Source organism: Styela clava, chromosome 5 (genome assembly GCF_964204865.1).
Source record: "Styela clava chromosome 5, kaStyClav1.hap1.2, whole genome shotgun sequence".
Taxonomy (NCBI): Eukaryota; Metazoa; Chordata; class Ascidiacea; order Stolidobranchia; family Styelidae; genus Styela; species Styela clava.
The window spans coordinates 16131419-16151309 of NC_135254.1; the positions used below are offsets into that span (position 1 = coordinate 16131419).

Below are 19891 nucleotides of genomic sequence, written 5' to 3' on the forward strand. Positions count from 1 at the left end.
AATTTTTTCTCATCCAATTCATTAATGCAGTGTGTTTGGGGGACAAATATAAAATACATATTGAAATTTAAAAAAAATCCACCGTGCGGAAAGTAGGAAAATCCCCCCAAATGAAGAAAAAAATATAGGAAATAGTCAATTTGACTCAGTTAAAGCGTAATTTAGGTAAGAAGGAATGTTTTCTCATTCAATTCATTAATGCGGTGTATTTGGTGGACAAATATAAAATACATATTGAAATTTAAAAAAATCCACCGTGCGGAAAGTAGGGAAATTCCCCCCAATTGAAGAAAAAAATATAAGAATCCGTCAATTTAACTCAGTTAAAGCGTAATTTAGGTAAGAAAGAATGTTTTCTCATCCAATTCATTAATGCAGTTTGTTTGGTGGACAAATATAAAATACATATTAAAATTTTAAAAATATCCACCATGCGGAAAGTGGGGAAATTCGGTACTCTCGAAATATGGACACAAAGATGACGCACAACCTGAATATAAAAGGTGTACCAGTATAGGTTCAGATTTAGAATCTAGTCTAGATTGTACGCTTTCGGGAGCGCAGGAAATAACCCATTTATTTAAAAAATATTTATCTCCATCAAATACACTGTTATAATAAATTGGATGAGAAAAAAATATTTTTTGCATAAATGGGTTATTTCCTGCGCTCCCGAAAGCGTACAATCTAGACTAGATTCTAAATCTGAACCTATCCTGGGACACCTTTTATATTCAGGTTGTGCGTCATCTTTGTGTCCATATTTCGAGAGAACCGAATTTCCCTACTTTCCGCATGGTGGATTTTTTTAAATTTTAATATGTATTTTATATTTGTTCACAAAACACACTGCATTAATGAATTGGATGAGAAAAAATTCCTTCTTACCTAAATTACGCTTTAACTGAGTCAAATTGACGATTTCTTATATTTTTTTTTTCAATTGAGGGGAATTTCCCTACTTTCCGCACGGTGGATTATTTTTAAATTTCAATATGTATTTTATATTTGTCCACCAAATACACTGTATTAATGAATTGGATGAGAAAATATTATTTCCTGCATAAATTACGCTTTTAACTGAGTTATATTGACGATTTCCTAAAAATTTTCCTTAAATTGGGGGGAATTTCCCTACTTTCCGCATGGTGGATTTTTTTTAAATTTTAATATGTATTTTATATTTGTCCACCAAACACACTGCATTAATGAATTGGATGAAAAAAAATTCCTTCTTACCTAAACTACGCTTTAACTGAGTCAAATTGACGATTTCTTAAATTTTTCTCTTCAATTGAGGGGAATTTGCCTACTTTCCGCAAGGTGGATTTTTTTCAAATTTTAATATATATTTCATATATCTTCATCGAATACACTGTATTAATAAATTGAATGAGAAAAAAATATTTTTTGCATAAATGGGTTATTTCCTGCGCTCCCGAAAGCGTACAATCTAGACTAGATTCTAAATCTGAACCTATCCTGGTACACCTTTTATATTCAGGTTGTGCGTCATCTTTGTATCCATATTTCGAGGGAACCGAATTTCCCTACTTTCCGCATGGTGGATTTTTTTTAAATTTCAATATGTATTTTATATTTGTCCACAAAACACACTGCATTAATGAATTGGATGAGAAAACATTCCTTCTTACCTAAATTACGCTTTAACTGAGTTAAATTGACGGATTCTTATATTTTTTTTTCTTCAATTGGGGGGAATTTCTCTACTTTCCGCACGGTGGAATTTTTTTTTAATTTTGATATGTATTTTATGTTTGTCCACCAAACACACTGCATCAATGAATTGGATGAGAAAACATTACTTCTTACCTAAATTACGCTTTAACAGAGTTAAATTGACGATTTCTTATATTTTTTTCTTTAATTGGGGGGAATTTCCCTACTTTCCGCATGGTGAATATTTTTTAAATTTAAATATGTATTTTATATTTGTCCACCGAACGCACTGCATTAATGAATTGTATGAGAAAAAATTCCTTCTTACCTAAATTACGCTTTAACTGAGTCAAATTGACGATTTCTTATATATTTTTTTTAATTGAGGGGAATTTCCCTACTTTCCGCAAGGTGGATTTTTTTTAAATTTTAATATGTATTTTATATTTGACTACCAAACACACTACATTAATGAATTGGATGAGAAAAAATTCTTTCTTACCTAAATTACGCTTTAACTGGGTCAAATTGATGATTTCTTATATTTTTTTCTTTAATTGGGGGGAATTTCCCTACTTTCCGCATGGTGAATTTTTTTTAAATTTCAATATGTATTTTATTTTTTTCCACCGAACACACTGCATAATGAATTGGATGAGAAAAAATTCCTTCTTACATAAATTACGCTTTAACTGAGTTAAATAGACGATTTCCTAAATATTTTCATCAAATTGAGGGGAATTTCCCTACATTCCGCATAGTGGATTTTTTTTAAATTTCAATTTGTATTTAATATTTGTCCACCAAACACACTGCATTAATGAATTGGATGAGAAAAAATTCCTTGTTACCTAAATTACGCTTTAACTGAGTGAAATAGACGATTTGTTAAATATTTTCATCAAATTGGAGGGAATTTCCCTACTTTCCGCACGGCGGATTTTTTTTAAATTTTAATATGTATTTTATATTCGTCCAACAAACACACTGCATTAATGAATTCGATGAGAAAAAAATTCCTTCTTACCTAAATTACGAAGTAACTGAGTCAAATTGACGATTTCTTATATTTTTTTCTTAAATTGGGGGGAATTTCCCTACTTTCCGCAGGGTGGTTTTTTTTTAAATTTTAATATGTATTTTATATTTGTCCACCAAACACACTGCATTAATGAATTGTATGGGAAAAAATTCCTTCTTACCTAAATTACGCTTTAACTGAGTCAAATTGACGATTTCTTTTTTTTTTCTTTAATTGAGGGGAATTTCCCTACTTTCCTCATGGTGGATTTTTTTTAAATTTCAATATATATTTTATATTTGACCACCAAACACACTGCATTAATGAATTGGATGAGAAAAAATTCCTTCTTACCTAAATTACGCTTTAACTGAGTCAAATTGACGATTTCTTATATTTTTTTCTTCAATTAGGGGGATTTCCCTACTTTCCGCACGGTGGATTTTTTTCAAATTTTAATAGGTATTTTATATTTGTCCACCAAATAAACTGCATTAATGAATTGGATGAGAAAATATTATTTACTGCATAAATTACGCTTTTAACTGAGTTAGTTTGACGATTTCTTAAAAAAATTTCCTTAATTTGGGGGGTATTTCCCAACTTTCCGCATGGTGGAATTTTTTTTAAATTTAATATATGTTTATATATCTTCATCAAATACACGGTATTAATGAATTGCATGAGAAAAAATTATTTCTTGCATAAATTACGCTTCAACTCAGTTAAATTTTAGATTTTTTCGATAAATGAGCTTCTGAGCAATAATTCATTTTACCGAGGAAAAAATGTGTTGTTTCAATCATTTTTGTTTTTTATTATGTTTCAGGCCTGTCGTTAGTTTCTAAAAGGGTTAATCGTCTAATTTTTTGCATCAATGTAGCCGCAATTAAGTGAATTCGCGACAACTGTCGTGGAACATGGCGGGTTCGAATTTGGAAAAATTGGTAACTGTCCGCTGGAAGTGTCCGCTAGCTTTACCTAGGTCCAGTAGTATGGTATGCATGCAACGGTAGTACCGGTAGTCATAAATAATTTAACCTTTTATGGTAAGAAGAAAATTGAACTTCAGTGTGTAACTGGAAGGCACATGATCAATGAATAAATGGTATCCTACGAGATCAAGGTAGGATAAAATTTCATGTGGAACTAACCACTTCATACAGAACATGGAAAAAGCAAAGGTAGGTAGATTGATAAGAATCTAATGTCAGTCAATTTATGACATAACGAGGCCAAATGCACAAAGATAAAAAAAAAAATTTACAATCGAATATGGTTTAACAACAATGATGTCACTAAGGGTGCCAGAGACCAAGATCCCAGTAACTCAGATCAGGCTCAAATATTACCAATATATAACTGACTATATTACATGACATCACAGTGCATGAACTATGCATGGTCTCCTCTCACATGATATCCTCTCATTCACACAGTGGGTCAATCAGAGATGAATCAAATATGTAAAAAGAAACAATTCATAGTAGTAAATAGGTAATAAAGAGGTCACGGTGAGAAAAGACAATATGAGCTTTGCATTGGAAGCATGACTGATTGTAAATGCATATAGCAGGACAATTGTCATTTAATAAAAGAATGATACCTAAAATATTTGCTTTCAAAAGCTCGCCCCTTGATATATTGGGTGAAATTAAAAATACAGTAAATACTTCTTGCAAGGCTGGGTCCATGTAACATACATGGGTAAAAATATTTGTTTGATTACACGATAAATTCCAAAATTATATATTTCAGGTACTCTGGATCACTGGATCAAGTCGACAGTGAAGCTGGCAATGGCGAAGAAAGGTCAGGATTCACTTTAATCGGATGAGAAGACAGCAGAATGGTAAAGGGAAAGCATGATTTTTTTGTATTTAAATTTAAAGGTTTCATAAGATGAATGACGAAGGCTTTGACCTATGCTATTCCAAATTACAACTCCCCTGTATTTCAAGAAGTTTTGGCATTTGCTTGATGAAAATCGAGGGACAAATAAATTGGATTTAGTCGAAGAGCGTGTATTATGCTCATGCACGTTACTAAGCATGACGAAATAGTCAGCAAAAGCTGGGGGCAATTGGTTGTTGTTAAATTGGTGCATAAGTTTAGAAATCTCTAGTTTATAGATGTCTGACAATTTTAAAACCCTGGTCTTGTGGTATAGGATATTCAGGTTAGAACGAATAGATACCCTACAGAGAATTCTGACAGCCCTATTTTGTAAAATCTCTAATTTATTCAAGTTTGTATTGGTAGCGGAACCCCATGTAGCTGAGACATGGTGGATATGAGATTGAAAAAGAGCTAAATATACTGTTCGCAGAGTCAAGTCGTTTACATAATGCCTTAACTTCCCTAGGATCCCGACTGATCTTGACAATTTCTTACGCAATTCATTAGTATGAAAGTTCCATTTTAATTGATTGTCAATAGTGAGGCCAAGGTATTTATAAGAGTGAACAATTTCAAGAGGGATACCTGTAATTTTGATTGAGATGTTCGCATGTCTGGCTAGAGATTTGTGGCCGAATAACATGACTTTGGATTTTTGTATATTCACGGTAAGTTTATTGGAAATCATCCAATCATATACTTTATTCATTTCAGTGTTCACCTTGTCCTGGAGAATACTCGGATCTTTTGCACTGTAGAGCAGGCAAGCATCATCAGCAAACAATTTGCTCAAAAAATTGGAGTAGTTTGACAGATCATTTATGTAAATTAAGAAACCAAGAGGACCTAACACACTACCTTGAGGAATTCCGTGATGAATGGGCAACATCGGAGACTGCTGAGAATCCACCTCCACATATTGGAATCGACCCGAAAGGTAATTGCTTAATAGTTTGCCTGTAGCACCTCGAAAGCCATAGTGTCTCAGTTTTTGGGAAAGAATACTATGGTTGACAGTGTCAAAGGCTTTTTTTAAATTGAGAAAAATACAGCAGACAAATTCGCCTTTGTCAATTTTATCGTAAATGAATGATGTTAGATCTAAAATAGCATGATTGGTGGAATTATTGGTTTGAAATACAAATTGACGTTTATTGATCATGTTGAATTTTGTACAAAAATTGATCAATCTGCTATGTAGTAGTTTTTCTAAGATAATGGCAATAGAGGAGAGGATTGAGATTGGTCGGTAATTTGAAGGATCATTATGCTTACCACTTGAAAATTGGTTTCACTCTAGCAACTTTTAAAGAGGAAGGGAAAATACCCAATTTGAATGAAAAATTGAAAAAATGACTCAGCACTGGTGATAGGATATTAGCAACTATTTTTAGGAAGTGTGATAGAATACCATCAGGCCCAATTGCTTTTCCATTTTTTAGATTCAATATCATTTGAAGGACCTCTGCAGGAGTAGTAACTTCAAGAAAGAAAGAGCTTTGCAGAGGAGCACCCAAGAAGTACGCGAATGATTTTGAGCTATGAGGTAGTTTATCTGCAAGCTTCTTCCCCACTGTTGAGAAAAATTTATTGAATTCGCTAGCCACCATGACAGGGTCTCTGACTGTAGTACCATTATCGAGTTTCAATTCTGAGATGGGGGTATCATCTCTGGACTTGATTTTAATAATTTCATTTATAGTCTTCCAAGTGTGTTTTACATCACCTCGGTTGTTTTTGAGGATTTTATGGTAATACAATTGTTTCGATTTTCTCTGCAAATGATTTAAGATATTTTTATATTTTTTAAAGTAAAGACGCTCAAGTAAATTTCCTTTTAAAAAATATTTTTTGAACATTTGATTTTTGTGTTTGATGGACTTGTGAATCTCCCTAGTTATCCAAGGCTTCAAGTACAATTTATTTTCTCGACGTGATGCAAGTCGAAGTGGGGCATGTTTGTTGATTAACCATTTCAATTGGCCAAGAAAAGAATCGAAAGATAAATTAAAATTTTCTTTACAGAGAGCGGTATCAATGTAGTTGTTACACATTGACTCGACCTCAGATCTGAAAGAGTCGCTACAAAATTTTGTCAAATCTCGCTTCATCCGAGTTTTTGTCTTGGAAGAAACATTTAAACCAGAGATTGTACAAATTACAGGAAAATGGTCAGTAATATCACTAAGCAAAATAAATGATGAAGAGACATTACCTATGTTATTTGTATAGATATGATCTATGAGGGTGTGGGTGGATGATGTGACTCTAGTTGGTTTTGTAATCACAGGCAATACGAAATAGGACATAAGCATGTCCAAATATTTGGCAGTGGGATTGTCATGGGTGTAATGTAGTGTAGTGATCCTTGCCACTGTTTGCGGACAGCAATTCGTTGATGGTGAGTGATGATGTGCCGTTATCAATTTCTTTAAATATTCATAAGCTCCCTCATTTCAATGGAAAGCAGATGACAAACTACTGTTATTGGTAGGCCTAGGCTACTTGCAGACTTGACCGAAGATCGTATCCGATAGCACGCTTCAATGCACATTGCACATACTTGACGAGACGAAAACGAGCGGATGTGTGCTGCTTTCGAGGCATAGCACGAATGGTCCATTGGACCTTTCCCCGACATCAAAACATCCGTATTCTCAACCAATCACAAGCGAGCAGATGTAAACAAACATTCTCCCCTGAAAAGTCGCTCAGAAAACTTTGGACGCGTTCCGCACAGGTTTCTGGCAGTTTAGGCAGATCTTTGTTCTTTTTTTCGCTTTTTGTTTTCTTCAAGGAGCCGCGATAATTAGAAAGCTGTAATACTGTATGTCACTTGTTGCAAATCACGTTTACAAAATCTGTAGTAACTGTGGTGTGTAATATATACTTATTTTGCATTTATCACTGTCATATAAATTGCAACTTGTTCATAATCATCTGATAACTTTAGAACCGAACAAAGTGGTGGGTGTTTGCCCATTTGACTATATAACAATGAGGCAACGTTAGTGCTCAGCAAGCGCAATTCTTCCATATTATTAGGAGATGAAACCAGACAGCTTTAATAAAACAACTCAGCAGTAAAATCATTGAGATACATTATGTCTGTCAATGGAATTGTGAAATGAATTTAATTTCATTATTTTGACGTTCCATTGTTGTGCCTAAAAGCATAAATCTGGTGTGTATTTTTGTCCTATACAACACAATATCTGGAAAACTGTATAATTTGTAGTAATTTTCTTGGATTTACTTGCTTGTTCCTTCATCATATGTTTTTTATAATCTGTTTTATTCTATTTCTACACTGAATGAATAAACTATATTGTAAAACCTATCTTTCAATAGTATATTTGCACCCATCAGGCTGAGCTAATAAATCTGTGTTTCTATGATAGGACATAAACTTAAGTGCCTTCACTGTGCTTAGGCCTAGCATGTACAAATTGCATCAGAGACTTGGTGACTATCCAGCGACACCACTATTTGAAGATGATGTGTTGGCAGAGACTCCTGAACTTATCTATAGCACTTGGCTTTGAACTCCAGCGTTGAACCAAGTTTGATGATTGAACGAACTATTATGAATGTATCTAAAAAAAATATTCATCTGTTCATAGTTACAGATTGCTGTAGTTTGTGCAAAGTTCCTAGAAAATGTATTTAAAAGACTTTTGAAATTGCCCCTGCATTTCATTTGTTTCTATACTAAACCCACAAATTCAGTTCTAACTTGGACGCTAACTATTAGTCTATGAACCATGGGATACGGTACCGGTAGTCACGCAGGTCTTTTAGTCTTCTGACATTCTTCAACCATATAAGTTTAAATATCACCTTTCAATGAAAAGTTTTGTATCCTTCTCCAGCTGATGGAAAGAAAAGTTCTTGGAGAATCAAGTCCATAGAAAAGTCATCTCTGAACGATTCCATTTTTGTATGTTAAATAGGCTTTTGGAACTAAGTCAGGTACGGTAACGGCAATGTGAAGGCGGAATAACGTTAATAATAGATCACTTGACAATATGTTATAACTTCTGAAGCACGAAAATACCGCCATCACCAGTGAAATGCCATTCGAAGGCCTTCAAAACGAGCAACGTACCACTCTATCGCCCTACGCAAGCCTGAATATTTGCAATGTTTGTCTGAGCGACCAAAATTAAAACAATAAAGGTCGGGGAAAGGACCAATCCCCGACATGAAAACATCCGTATTTTCAACCAATCACAATCGAGCAGATGTAAACAAACATTCTCCGCTGAAAAGTCGCTCAGACAACTTTGGACGCGTTCCGCTCAGGTTGCTGGCGGTTTAGGCAGATATTTGTCCTTTTTTTTCGCTTTTTTTTCTTCACAGGGCTGCGAGAATTAGAAAGCTGTAATACTGTATGTTACTTGTTGCAAATCACGTTCACGAAATCTATATATCTATACTATACTAAAGGGCTGTCCCGTTGCAGGCACCTTACAGGTTACGGTACTGTTATTTCGAACCAAAAAATAGTGGACAATCATGCTGATGCAATCAAGGGTACCGGTAGCCTACCGTATGTTAGAAAAAAAAGAATTTGTTTTTGATACGATGTTGCATTTTTATTAAACAGAATCTATTAGTGAATTATTTTGGTAGACTAACTATGTGTAAACGCTGTGCATATGATATTTGCCGGTCTGACAACCTGTACAATACACCTGCTGTTCAAATGGAGTAGGATTTGTGCCTTTTCCGAAGCCACATATTGACTGCCAAAAAGAAATGAGGTGGATAAAAGAATGCAACAGGCCTCGCAGTATATTCAATCTAGGAAAAATCACCAGAAATACCTTCGTACCAAGGTAGGCCAACTTAAATATTGTTTTCGATACCTATGATATATTCAATATGTTAATTCTTATATGAAATAAATTTTCATACAAGCAATGCGTTCCATCATGCATTTTCATGGAGGCGATGGACCAACTGATGAATACCCTGCCCCTATATCAGATTCTTGTCGCCCAACATAAAAGCACCATCGAATTGTGAGGTAAGGATTACTTATACCATAATTTAACTTTGGATCATAATTTCACAGGATCTGTCACCAGATACTTCATTTGATACAGAGACATGTGAATCTGACGAAAGTGAGAAAGGATTGTCAGGGATCCAACCAGATCTGCCCTCAGACTCTTTAGTTGAAACTACCTCAAGTGCCGCTGACGAAAAAGACAGCGCTTTGTCAGACAGCAGAAAAATGTAGGCAAGCGTCATCATCATTTTATTTTAGTTCTCTGGCATAAAACAACACAAAAAGTCAAACAAAATGCAGAGAAAAGTGGAAGTCGAGCATAACTTAAAATAGATTTCAAAAAGTACGCGACTACCTACCAGAAAAAGAAATAATATTAATAAAAGGGCACGAAAGAATTAACAAGATTCAGAATCGGAACTACAACTGCAAAGTCACACCAAGCTGCTCCTGATACCAGAAGTTGGCCATGCACTTGGTAGTATTTGTAGTGTGTGATAAATATCCTTATTTTGTTAGGTTGTTTAGCATTTATCACTGTCATATAAATCACAACTTGTTCATAATCACCTGGTAAATCTTAGAACCGAACCAAGTGGTGGGTGTTTGGCCATCTGACTATGGGCTGACTATATAACAATGAGGTAGTGCCCAGTGAGAGCAATTCTTCCATATTTATTATCAGGGGATGAAACCAGGCAGCTTTAATAAAATAACTCAGACGCTCCATTGCTTTCATGTTTTTTGTTTGTTGTGCCCAAAAGCATATATCTAGCGTGTATTTTTATCCTATACAACACAATACCTGCAAAACTGTATAATTTGTAGTAATTTTCTTGGATTTACTTGCTTGTTCCTTCATTATATATTTTTTATAATCTGTTATATTCTATTTCTACACTGAATGAATAAACTATATTGTAAAACCTATCAAATACCCGACTGTTTTGGTTGAACCGGTATGATTGGAACTCTGGCTTGATCTAACTTTGTGGGATTAGCACCAACTACAAACGACAACTGTTGGATCTATTTTGTTCCCTCCATATAGGTTGTTACCAATGCTGGGGAAGGCTTGTACACGCTTGGCTCAGCGGAAAATCTTTTAATCCTCTCAATTTCATCTGTTGGATAGTCTTGGTTAGTCCATTTAAACCATGGTTATCACTATAACATTATTGGTCTTGTAATTTTATGTGGTATGTAATCGATCATAATACCTCAATAAACCTGTTGAATCTAATATTTCAATAGTATATTTGCACCCATCTTACTGAGCTAATAAATCTGTGTTTCTATGATACGACATAAACTCAAGTGCCTTCACTGTGCTTAGGCCTAGCATGTACAAATTGCATCAGAGACTTGGTGACTATTCAGCGACACCACTATTCGAGGATGATGTGGTGGCAGAGACTCCTGAACTTATCTAACGCACTTGGCTTTGAAATCTAGCGTTGAACCAAGATGGACGACTGAAACATCATGAATGTACCGGTATCTGAAAAAAATATTCACCTGTTCAGAATTACAGATTTTTGTAGTTTGTGCAATGTTTCCAAGAATGTATCTAAAAGACTTTTTAAACTGCCCCTGCATTTCATTTGCTCCTATACTAAACCCACCAACTCAGCCCTAACGCTATCTATCAGTCTATGAACTAGGTATGGGATATGGTACCGGTACCGTACCGGTAGTCACGCAGGTCTCCCAGTTCCATCACCACCCTCTGAGATTCTTCAACCATATAAGTTTAAATATCACCTTTCAATGAAAAGTTTTGTATCCTTCTCTTGCTGGGGGAAAGAAAAGTTCTTGGAAAACCAAGTCATAGAAAAGTCATCTCTGAGTGATTCCATTTTTGTATGTTAAATGAGCTTTTAGAACTAAGTTAGGTACGTTAACAGCAATGTGAAGGCGGAATAACGTTAATAATAGATCACTTGACAATATGTTATAACTTTAGCACGAAAATACCGCTATCACCAGTGAAATGCCATTCGAAGGCCTTTAAAACGAGCAACGTACCAGTCTATCGCCCTACACAAGCCTGAATATTTGCATTGTTTGTCTGAGCAATGACATTAAACAACATGATGCGCAACTCCGGCATTTTTGTCCGAAGATCGTATTCGATAGCACGCTCCAATGCACATACTTGACGAGACGAAAACGAGCGGATGTGTGCTGCTTTCAAGGCGTAGCACGAATGGTGTTCGTGACTGCTTTGACAGTTGTTGTCGATTTTAATGATATTTTTGAAAGTTGGGGTAAAAAGAAATCGGTAAAAGGTAAGGTGAATACTATTGTTGTATATCACACCCGGGCATCGCACTGTTAAGTACTTGTGGGAAAGCCAGCCTTTGTCAAATACTACGAAGTTATTAATTCAGTACGGTACGTAGTTGCCCATTTGCCGAAATTACATATTTACTTACCCCTTATGGTTTCAAATAGTTCATGCACCTCCAGTTAGATTTTTTTAATCAGTGAGGATATATACTCATTGTTGATTGCTGCTCATTGTAACATACTATTACGCATTCACTTTTATTTGCGTATTGAATCAAAGTGTTAACAAGTTCACCTAACATTTCACTCATACCGGTCTATATTGTATAGTCTGATTTCTCAAGTATTTGGAGCAACGAATGCTTGTAATTTTCTGACTAAACCCTTTTATTAGTTGGTTTATATACCAAATTCAGTAAAATATTTTTTAAATAAAACATGAGATATTGGATTTATTAGCTTTTCCATTCTGAATCATATAGACTGCTTTATTTATTCTTACCGAAAATTAATAAATCTCCTCTCTTTCTTCAGATGTGAAAGTTGTGGACAAACCTGTCTAAGCATTGTGAGACTCTTGCAGCACAAGAGGCAATAGCAGAAATAGTAAGTATATCAATCAAGAAATTAAGCCGACATAAAGCAAAACTTTCAACTATTCGTCTAATCTCAATTTCCTATTATTTATTCACAGGACAACTATAGCAGACGGGGAGATATCAGAAGTCTGGCGACATATCAGTGACAGTGTGATTCCAAGAAATATAATGCAATTGAAAATAGAAAATTGCAATAGAAAAACAACCTATGGAGGCATGCAAACCCATTTGACCCTCCGGTAGAGTTGTGTATGGCCCCCACATCCTGCAGGGCTTGAGGAAAATAACTAAAAATTCCAAAGCGTAAGAATGCATAAGCGGTCTTATTTGTAAAAAGGCACAAAACACGCCAGACATACTTAAAACAGCTTTGGAAATGAGGATTACGGGTACCTCACTGCACCTGTGTTATATTTGGTTCATCAACTTTTGGTAGTACTATAGAAGAAATTCCGGAAGGGGTATAATCATCATTCATGATAAAATACTATCATATATTTTTTGAACAACTTCAATCTAGACCAGGGATCTCAAACTCGCGGCCAGAGAACTTCCAGTGCGGCCCTCGAACGCTTAACAATAATTGTAATAGTATTTTTAAAGTTTTTTTTTTTATCTAAATGTAATAGATTTTTCAAACCTTCTAAAGTGAAATTGATTATTCACACAGAAAACAATTTACTGAAAGTAGTTTTGGAATATTAATTTTTTTGTCCACATTTTGACCCAATTAAGAATACACATCAAGCTAGCAAAAGAATACTTGAATAAAACACTTGAGTAATTAAATTAAACGCAAAGTACATGAAGAAGGTGGCATTTTCGAAGAAAATGGGAGTTGTAACATTTCTGCTCTTCACAAAATTCTGAAGCACATTGTTTAATTTGTCATATTTCCGTCAATACAATCAAAAAACACAATAAGCTCAGCAGTCAATATGACAAATTCGAAGACCAACTTCGAACAGAAAATTTCCATGTGTTTGTATATTAATATAATTATACAACGACTTAGTTACTAAAAATCAATATCAATAATAATTCGAGCAATCCTATGCCACGCAATGTAGTGCGAAATGTCTTGTCGAAAAAATCTGTCATTTGTTTTTTTACTGATCTATACATGAAATGATAAAAATAACTTTTTTGCATTACTGGAATTAATTAAACATTCGTAAAGATCCAGATAAACCCATGATCATGTGGCCTCGTTAGTTAGAGTTGGTACTATAAAATCATTTCAGACTGACCTTAGTATGCTGGTGACACAAAAAAAGATGCCAAACGCCAGGACAAATGTAATTATTAAAACATTGAGTTTATACTGTAGTATTTTGTTAATTTTAGGTTCATATATTTAGATTAAGTTATTTTTAGTGTATGTATTATTCTTTCCTTATTCAAAGCTTGTTCAAAAATGATTTTGATGGTTTTACATAGAATTTTACGATTTTTTATAATAAATACTGTAACTTGCAAATGTTGCAATAATAGTGGAATGCAAATATTAATATGTAATTGCATTTGAAATTGAAGAAAATAATAAAACTTAATCCAACTGTTTAGTTGCATCACAATATATGTCACAAACTAAAACTATCTTAAAAATATCTTTTAAGTATACATTATCAAAAACTGTTTGCGGCTCTTTTTACAATTTTCAAAATGCAATGCGGCTCTCGAAAACCCATGAGTTTGACACCACTGATCTATTCTAGACGATTCAAGCATTGCTTTGGGAAATTATATCACTTCAATTAAATTGAAATAATCTCGCTATATTAAATACAAAATCGTTGCTATCATAAAGGTAAACCAATTCAGCCACTTGAAATATATTGGCCTTCACAAAGCAATGGAGGCAAAATTGAGAGTTCATGAGCTATGAACATTTGTTCTTTTCTTTGTCTTGAACTTTCCATACTCCACAGCCCCTATTAATTTTTTTTAATTTTAATTACCATGTGATGGTCATACATATCTTTAACTTGTATTTTCTGTCATGATGTATTATCTCAATGTGCCAAACTATTAATTAGTGTGCATATTTTGCTTCCAGATGACATAAATGTATTGTCATGTTTATTACCTCAGCTTGGAGTATTGACAAGAAAAAGGTGCCAGTAAATTAGGTAAAAAAATTTTCAACTCATTGTTATAATCAGAATTCACAATCAATAGGAATTATAAACAGCCAACAATCAGTGAGAATTATATGCGAAATGGAAAACGGACGCGAAAGGCGACGAGAAATATGTGCATTGGAGCGTATCATGAAATACAATGTTTTGCCTGTAGTCTTATGGAGTGACGTCAGAGTTGCCTATCATGTTGTTTAACCCTTTCCGTGCGGTGGGCACGTATACGTACCCACGACAAAACTCGCTAGTTTGCGGCGGGTACGTTGATGTACTCCACTGTTTTATTTAGCAATCGGTCGCAAACTGTTGGTCTAGTTTTTCCGGGTTTTAGTTTATTGATAAGAAGCCTTCTTCGAGATTAACATAAGCGACGGTAAATCTCGCTTTCGTTTACCATGGGAGTTTTATTTGCGGCGGAACGAGGGAGTGTTTTTGATTTATGCAAATTTCGGTGTTTTTTGGGTGGTAATAGAAGACATATTATCCCTTCCATCTACCAAAGTATTTTGAGTTAGATAACGAAATTGCTACAGTAATATTATGCTATTGTTTGCCAACCAAGAAGCGGTAACAGTAAAGGATTTAGCGAATATTTCTATTTTTTATCACGGCTTGAAGTTTCAACACCCAAGAAAAAAAATGTCTTTTTTCTATCCTGTTTGTGACTCAGACCACCCCTTCTGAAAAAAAAAAAAATTTTTCAATCGCCAATTGCAAGCTCTTTAAATAAGCTTTCCAACGAGCCGTCAGTGGGCAGCAGAGGATCATTACTTTTTCGTTAGTCGATCGATTAGTTGTGGGGGTACAAATGCATAAAGTCGGCGTAGCAAATACGATTATTTAATAAAAAATAAAAATCGCATGGAAAGGGTTAATGTCATTGGTCTGAGCGACCAAAATCATAACAATAAAGGTCAAAGGTCGGGGAAAGGTCCAAAGGTCTTTTCGCATTTTCTACGGCTACGTTTTAAAAGTCCTACGAAGAAGGGAATCCACAGATAACTCTCTGTAGTCGAGTTGTCTTCCTCTCGAGCATCGACAGCATAACTTCGCAGAGCGCTTGCTCAACTGTTGAATCAGTCGAGCGAATGCGAGAGAGAGAGAGAGAAAATATTTTTTTTTTCGTCAAACTAGGAAACATGATGATACAACAACAAATAATAATAAAAAACACATTATGCAGTTTTCGGTATGTGACTGGTTGATAACGATACGACCATACCGGTATACGGTCGAGTTTAGACTACGGGTGACCACTAAACTAAAGTGATCATAGACTACGAAACTCACATTCATGAATATATATGTGTTACTGTTTCCTGCTACGTATGAAGGTTTTAATATATTCAAAAGTACGTACTCAAAACATTCAATATCAATAACTTTCAAAAATTAAAACGCACACAGTCCTATAAGTCAACAGTATAACTTTGCTATTGGTACCGTTACCAATCAATCAATCATTTATTCGTCGTCACAAAAACATCAAATGCACAAAAAAATGACACCGTACTCCAGTTTCGTCTGTAGACTGTATCTGTATTCATATAACTTGAGCAAAATCATTTATACACATAAAAATTATTTCTTGAGAATATTAATGTATTTTTCTCAACATTGGAGCCCTAAAAATATCGAAATTACATTGTTATAGGCTTAAAACGTCGCCGTAGAAAAGGCGGAAAGACGGACAACCCACCAGACCCATCTGTAGTCGAGTTGTCTCTGGTGAGTTGTCCGTGTAGTCGAGTTGTCCGCTTCCCTTGGTGGCCTACTGTTTTCATTGGAGTTTCTGTGTCTGTGTGTCTAGTGGCACATAAAAATTGCTAACACCTTAGGTACCGGAAGGACTGGAGGAGGCATTTTATCCTTTGTGAAATTTTCTTACAGTAAATATATAGATTTCAAGATTTTAGTGTTTTGACTATCTGACCATATTCAGAACATTTCAGTTTTTTGAATATTTGATTGTTAACTTGTAATTTCCGAATCACAGTGAAATGCAGACTTTTAATCTTAAGCCATTATTTCCTGACCAAAGTGTTCAAATTTCACTGTTTCAAAATGTCACAAACGCAAAGGAACTAAAAGAATTAACAACTGAAGGAATTTTACAAGGATGTTTAATTGATGGTTCTTTGATATTAGATTCATTTCATATATTGACAGCAGTCAATAAAGCGTTGTATTATCAGAAATTAGGACGTATGAAAACAAAGTCTCTATATTCGGAAATATTGTTTAATTTATCACCCACAAATAAAATTAATGAAAGTTTGAAGACATTTGGTATCAATGAAATGACAAAGAAGATAATTGCAGTAGTTTTGAAGGATGACTTGAATTCCAAAGTAATTCCAGAATCTGTAAATGGTGAAATTGTTGGTTTGGAAAACTTGGAAAAAATTATTGATGTAGAGAGAATAAAGAAAATTTATCGTCTCGAACAAAATGAAGAAGTAACTGTTGAAGCTGTTGTTACTAGAATGGCTACTAAAGATGTGAAATGATCGATGTTGTTTACCCACAGATTCCAGGATTCAGTTGGTCAATACTTGGTACCATACCAAAATGTAATACTCTGTTGAAATAGCATTCTTTGTGCTGCTTCTCATTGAAGAATGGTATCAATAGAAATATTGGTCAACGAATCTAATGACCATGCTGAGTTTAGATCAATTTCACAATTATTTTGTCTCCGCAAGATTTTTCGTGATAATTTGTTACTAGTACTTGAAATACATGTTGGCAGAACGCTCTACTCTGGATCAGATTCCTCAGCAATTCTTTCAGTTTTCTTTTCTATTTAAGATACTGTCGTTGCTAGTGTTAATTCCATATGGCGAACAATTAGTTTTCTAGTGCATGCATATAAATAGTCGAAATTTGTTGTAGTTGATTTCACAATATTTTATCGTCATTAAACATTGACAACAACATCTGCTTAATCCTTATTTAATTCAACATCATGTGCGTTAGAATTTAAAGACCTAATTGATTGCTTAAGGGATTGCATAATGTAATCTTCTCAAAATATCTTTGGTAACAAAATTTTCACAACTTTTTTATTTTATCCTGCCAGGCAATATTATTAATTTATTATTTCAATTCTAAAAATGTCCAGCAGTGACAATGAAGATGTTTTACCAGCGTCAGATACAACTGAAAGGGTGGTGTTGGTTAGTGGACATGCCAACAATATTCTTGATTCCATGAACGAATTACGATCTGAAAATGTTCTTTGTGATGTCACAATAAAGTGTCAAGATGTTGAACTGCCAGCTCATCGAGTTGTTCTAGCTGCATCATCTTCTTATTTTCGAGCTATGTTTACAACTGGGATGAGAGAAAAGGACCAATCCGTTGTTGAAATTAAAGGGATGTCAAGTAACACAGTTATCATTTTATTGAATTTTGTATACACTGAATCAGTAAAAGTCACAACAAATAATGTTCAAGACCTTCTTCCTGCAGCTTGTCTTTTACAGTTAAAAGGTGTGGAACAAGCATGTTGCGCATTTTTGAAATCACAACTGGATCCTGTTAATTGTTTGAGTATAAAATCTTTCGCGAGTACACATCAATGTTTAGATCTTGCCAAGTGTGCCGAGGAGTTCACTTTAAAGCATTTTAAGGAAGTTATAGAAAATGAAGAATTTTTAGAATTGAATGAATCAGACGTTATTGAATTGCTTGAATCATCAGAACTTGAAATCGACTCAGAAGAAGATGTATATGAAGCGTTAATGTACTGGATAACACATAATAGAGAAGAAAGAGGCCCCAAGTTATCAAATATGCTCGAATATGTAAGATTACCATTATTGTCTGCGCAGTTCATAACAGATGTACTTGATGAACAGGAATTGATAAAATCAAACTTGCGATGTCGAGATTTACTTGATGCTGCGAAAAAGTTTCATTTGCGTCCGGAACTCCGGGCTGAGATGCAAGGTATAGCAAATCAGCCAAGATATGGCACTTCTGAAGTTTTAATCGTTCTTGGAGGTTTTGGAAGTCAACAAGCACCGATTCCGACTGTTGAAAAATACAATCCAAAAACTGGGGAATGGGGTACAATTGCTTCATTCACAAAGCGTAGGCGATATGTTTCTGCAGTAACTATTGACAATAGGATTTACGTAATTGGAGGATATGATTCACATTTACGACTTAATACTGTCGAATGTCTTGAATACTCTTCTGATGATGATGGAATATGGTATTCAGTTGCCCCTATGCACATGAAACGTGGACTGGCTGGTGCTACAGTTTTAGGAAACTTGATTTATGTAGCTGGTGGTTTTGATGGCTCTTCCCGGCATTCTTGCGCAGAAAGATATGATCCACGTATAGATGAATGGACAATGCTGCCAGATATGGCTTGTGCAAGGGAAGGTGCAGGATTGGTAACTGCAAGAGATTGCATCTATTGTGTAGGCGGATATGATGGTGTTGATATACTCAGTTCTGTTGAGTTGTATGATCCGAAAGTTGGTAAATGGATAATGGTTTCACGGATGAATACAAAACGTTCTGGTGCAGGTGTTGCATACCTAAATCATGTTATATATGTACTGGGTGGTTTTAATGGAAACTTTCATTTGGACACTGTGGAGGCTTATAATGTTCATACAGACTGTTGGACAGAAGTACAGCAAATGACAGTGCCTCGATGTTATGTTAATGCATGTGTGCTCAGAGGTAAGCTCCATGCAGTAGCTGGCTATGATGGACATTACCTTTTGAATTCAATTGAACAATATGATCCAGAAAAGGATGACTGGAAAGTTGTTACACACATGAGTACACATAGATGTGATGCAGGCATTACTGTTATAAAAGAAAAGACTTGAGCTATCATCTTCTGTTACCTTAACAATTTTTCATGAAATTCGTTCAAAAAAATTACTCAACTTGTACCAGATTTATGAAAAACTTAATTCTGCAATAGAGTTTATTTTCGTTTTTATATTTTAACTTATAGGTGATTCATTTGGTTAAGTCTGAAACAATGCTACATACATTTTTGAAAACGGAGTTCATTTTCTTATTCAGAAAACCATATTTTTTTCTCCTTCATCAAATCATAGACAGGTTTAGACAACGACAGCATCATACTTATGCCAAGTTGACTTTATCATTTCATTTGTGCAATAGAATCGACAGTGATGTGTACAAGCCTCAAAGTCTAGGACAGTGGTTCCCAACCTTTCGTGAGCCCCTCTAAAATTAAACGTGT

General features: G+C 34.7%; 2 protein-coding genes and 2 long non-coding RNA genes across 4 annotated transcripts; all 4 read left to right on the forward strand.

Annotated features, from left to right (window-relative positions):
• Positions 1-3761: 3761 nt before the first annotated feature.
• On the forward strand, positions 3762-5553 carry LOC144422733 (uncharacterized). The gene is made up of 3 exons (XR_013475350.1): positions 3762-3885; positions 4460-4553; positions 5315-5553. It is a non-coding gene; the product is annotated as an uncharacterized LOC144422733 (long non-coding RNA).
• A 6138-nt stretch (positions 5554-11691) lies between these two features.
• Positions 11692-13029, forward strand: LOC144422693 (uncharacterized). Its single transcript, XR_013475325.1, has 3 exons — positions 11692-11908; positions 12444-12515; positions 12604-13029. It is a non-coding gene; the product is annotated as an uncharacterized LOC144422693 (long non-coding RNA).
• A 3508-nt stretch (positions 13030-16537) lies between these two features.
• LOC120344449 (EKC/KEOPS complex subunit TPRKB-like) lies at positions 16538-17731 on the forward strand. Its single transcript, XM_039413674.2, has one exon. It carries the CDS (start codon positions 16650-16652, stop codon positions 17157-17159), a length of 510 nt encoding a protein of 169 aa, XP_039269608.2. The 5' UTR covers positions 16538-16649; the 3' UTR covers positions 17160-17731.
• Positions 17732-17756: 25 nt separating this feature from the next.
• LOC120344448 (kelch-like protein 12) lies at positions 17757-19891 on the forward strand. Its single transcript, XM_039413673.2, has one exon. The coding sequence runs from the start codon at positions 17766-17768 to the stop codon at positions 19503-19505; it is 1740 nt and encodes a 579-aa protein (XP_039269607.2). The 5' UTR covers positions 17757-17765; the 3' UTR covers positions 19506-19891.

Coding starts and splice junctions, on each gene's coding strand:
- LOC120344449 (XM_039413674.2), top strand. CDS start 16,650: ATGCAGACTTTTAATCTTAAGCCATTATTTCCTGACCAAAGTGTTCAA.
- LOC120344448 (XM_039413673.2), top strand. CDS start 17,766: ATGTCCAGCAGTGACAATGAAGATGTTTTACCAGCGTCAGATACAACT.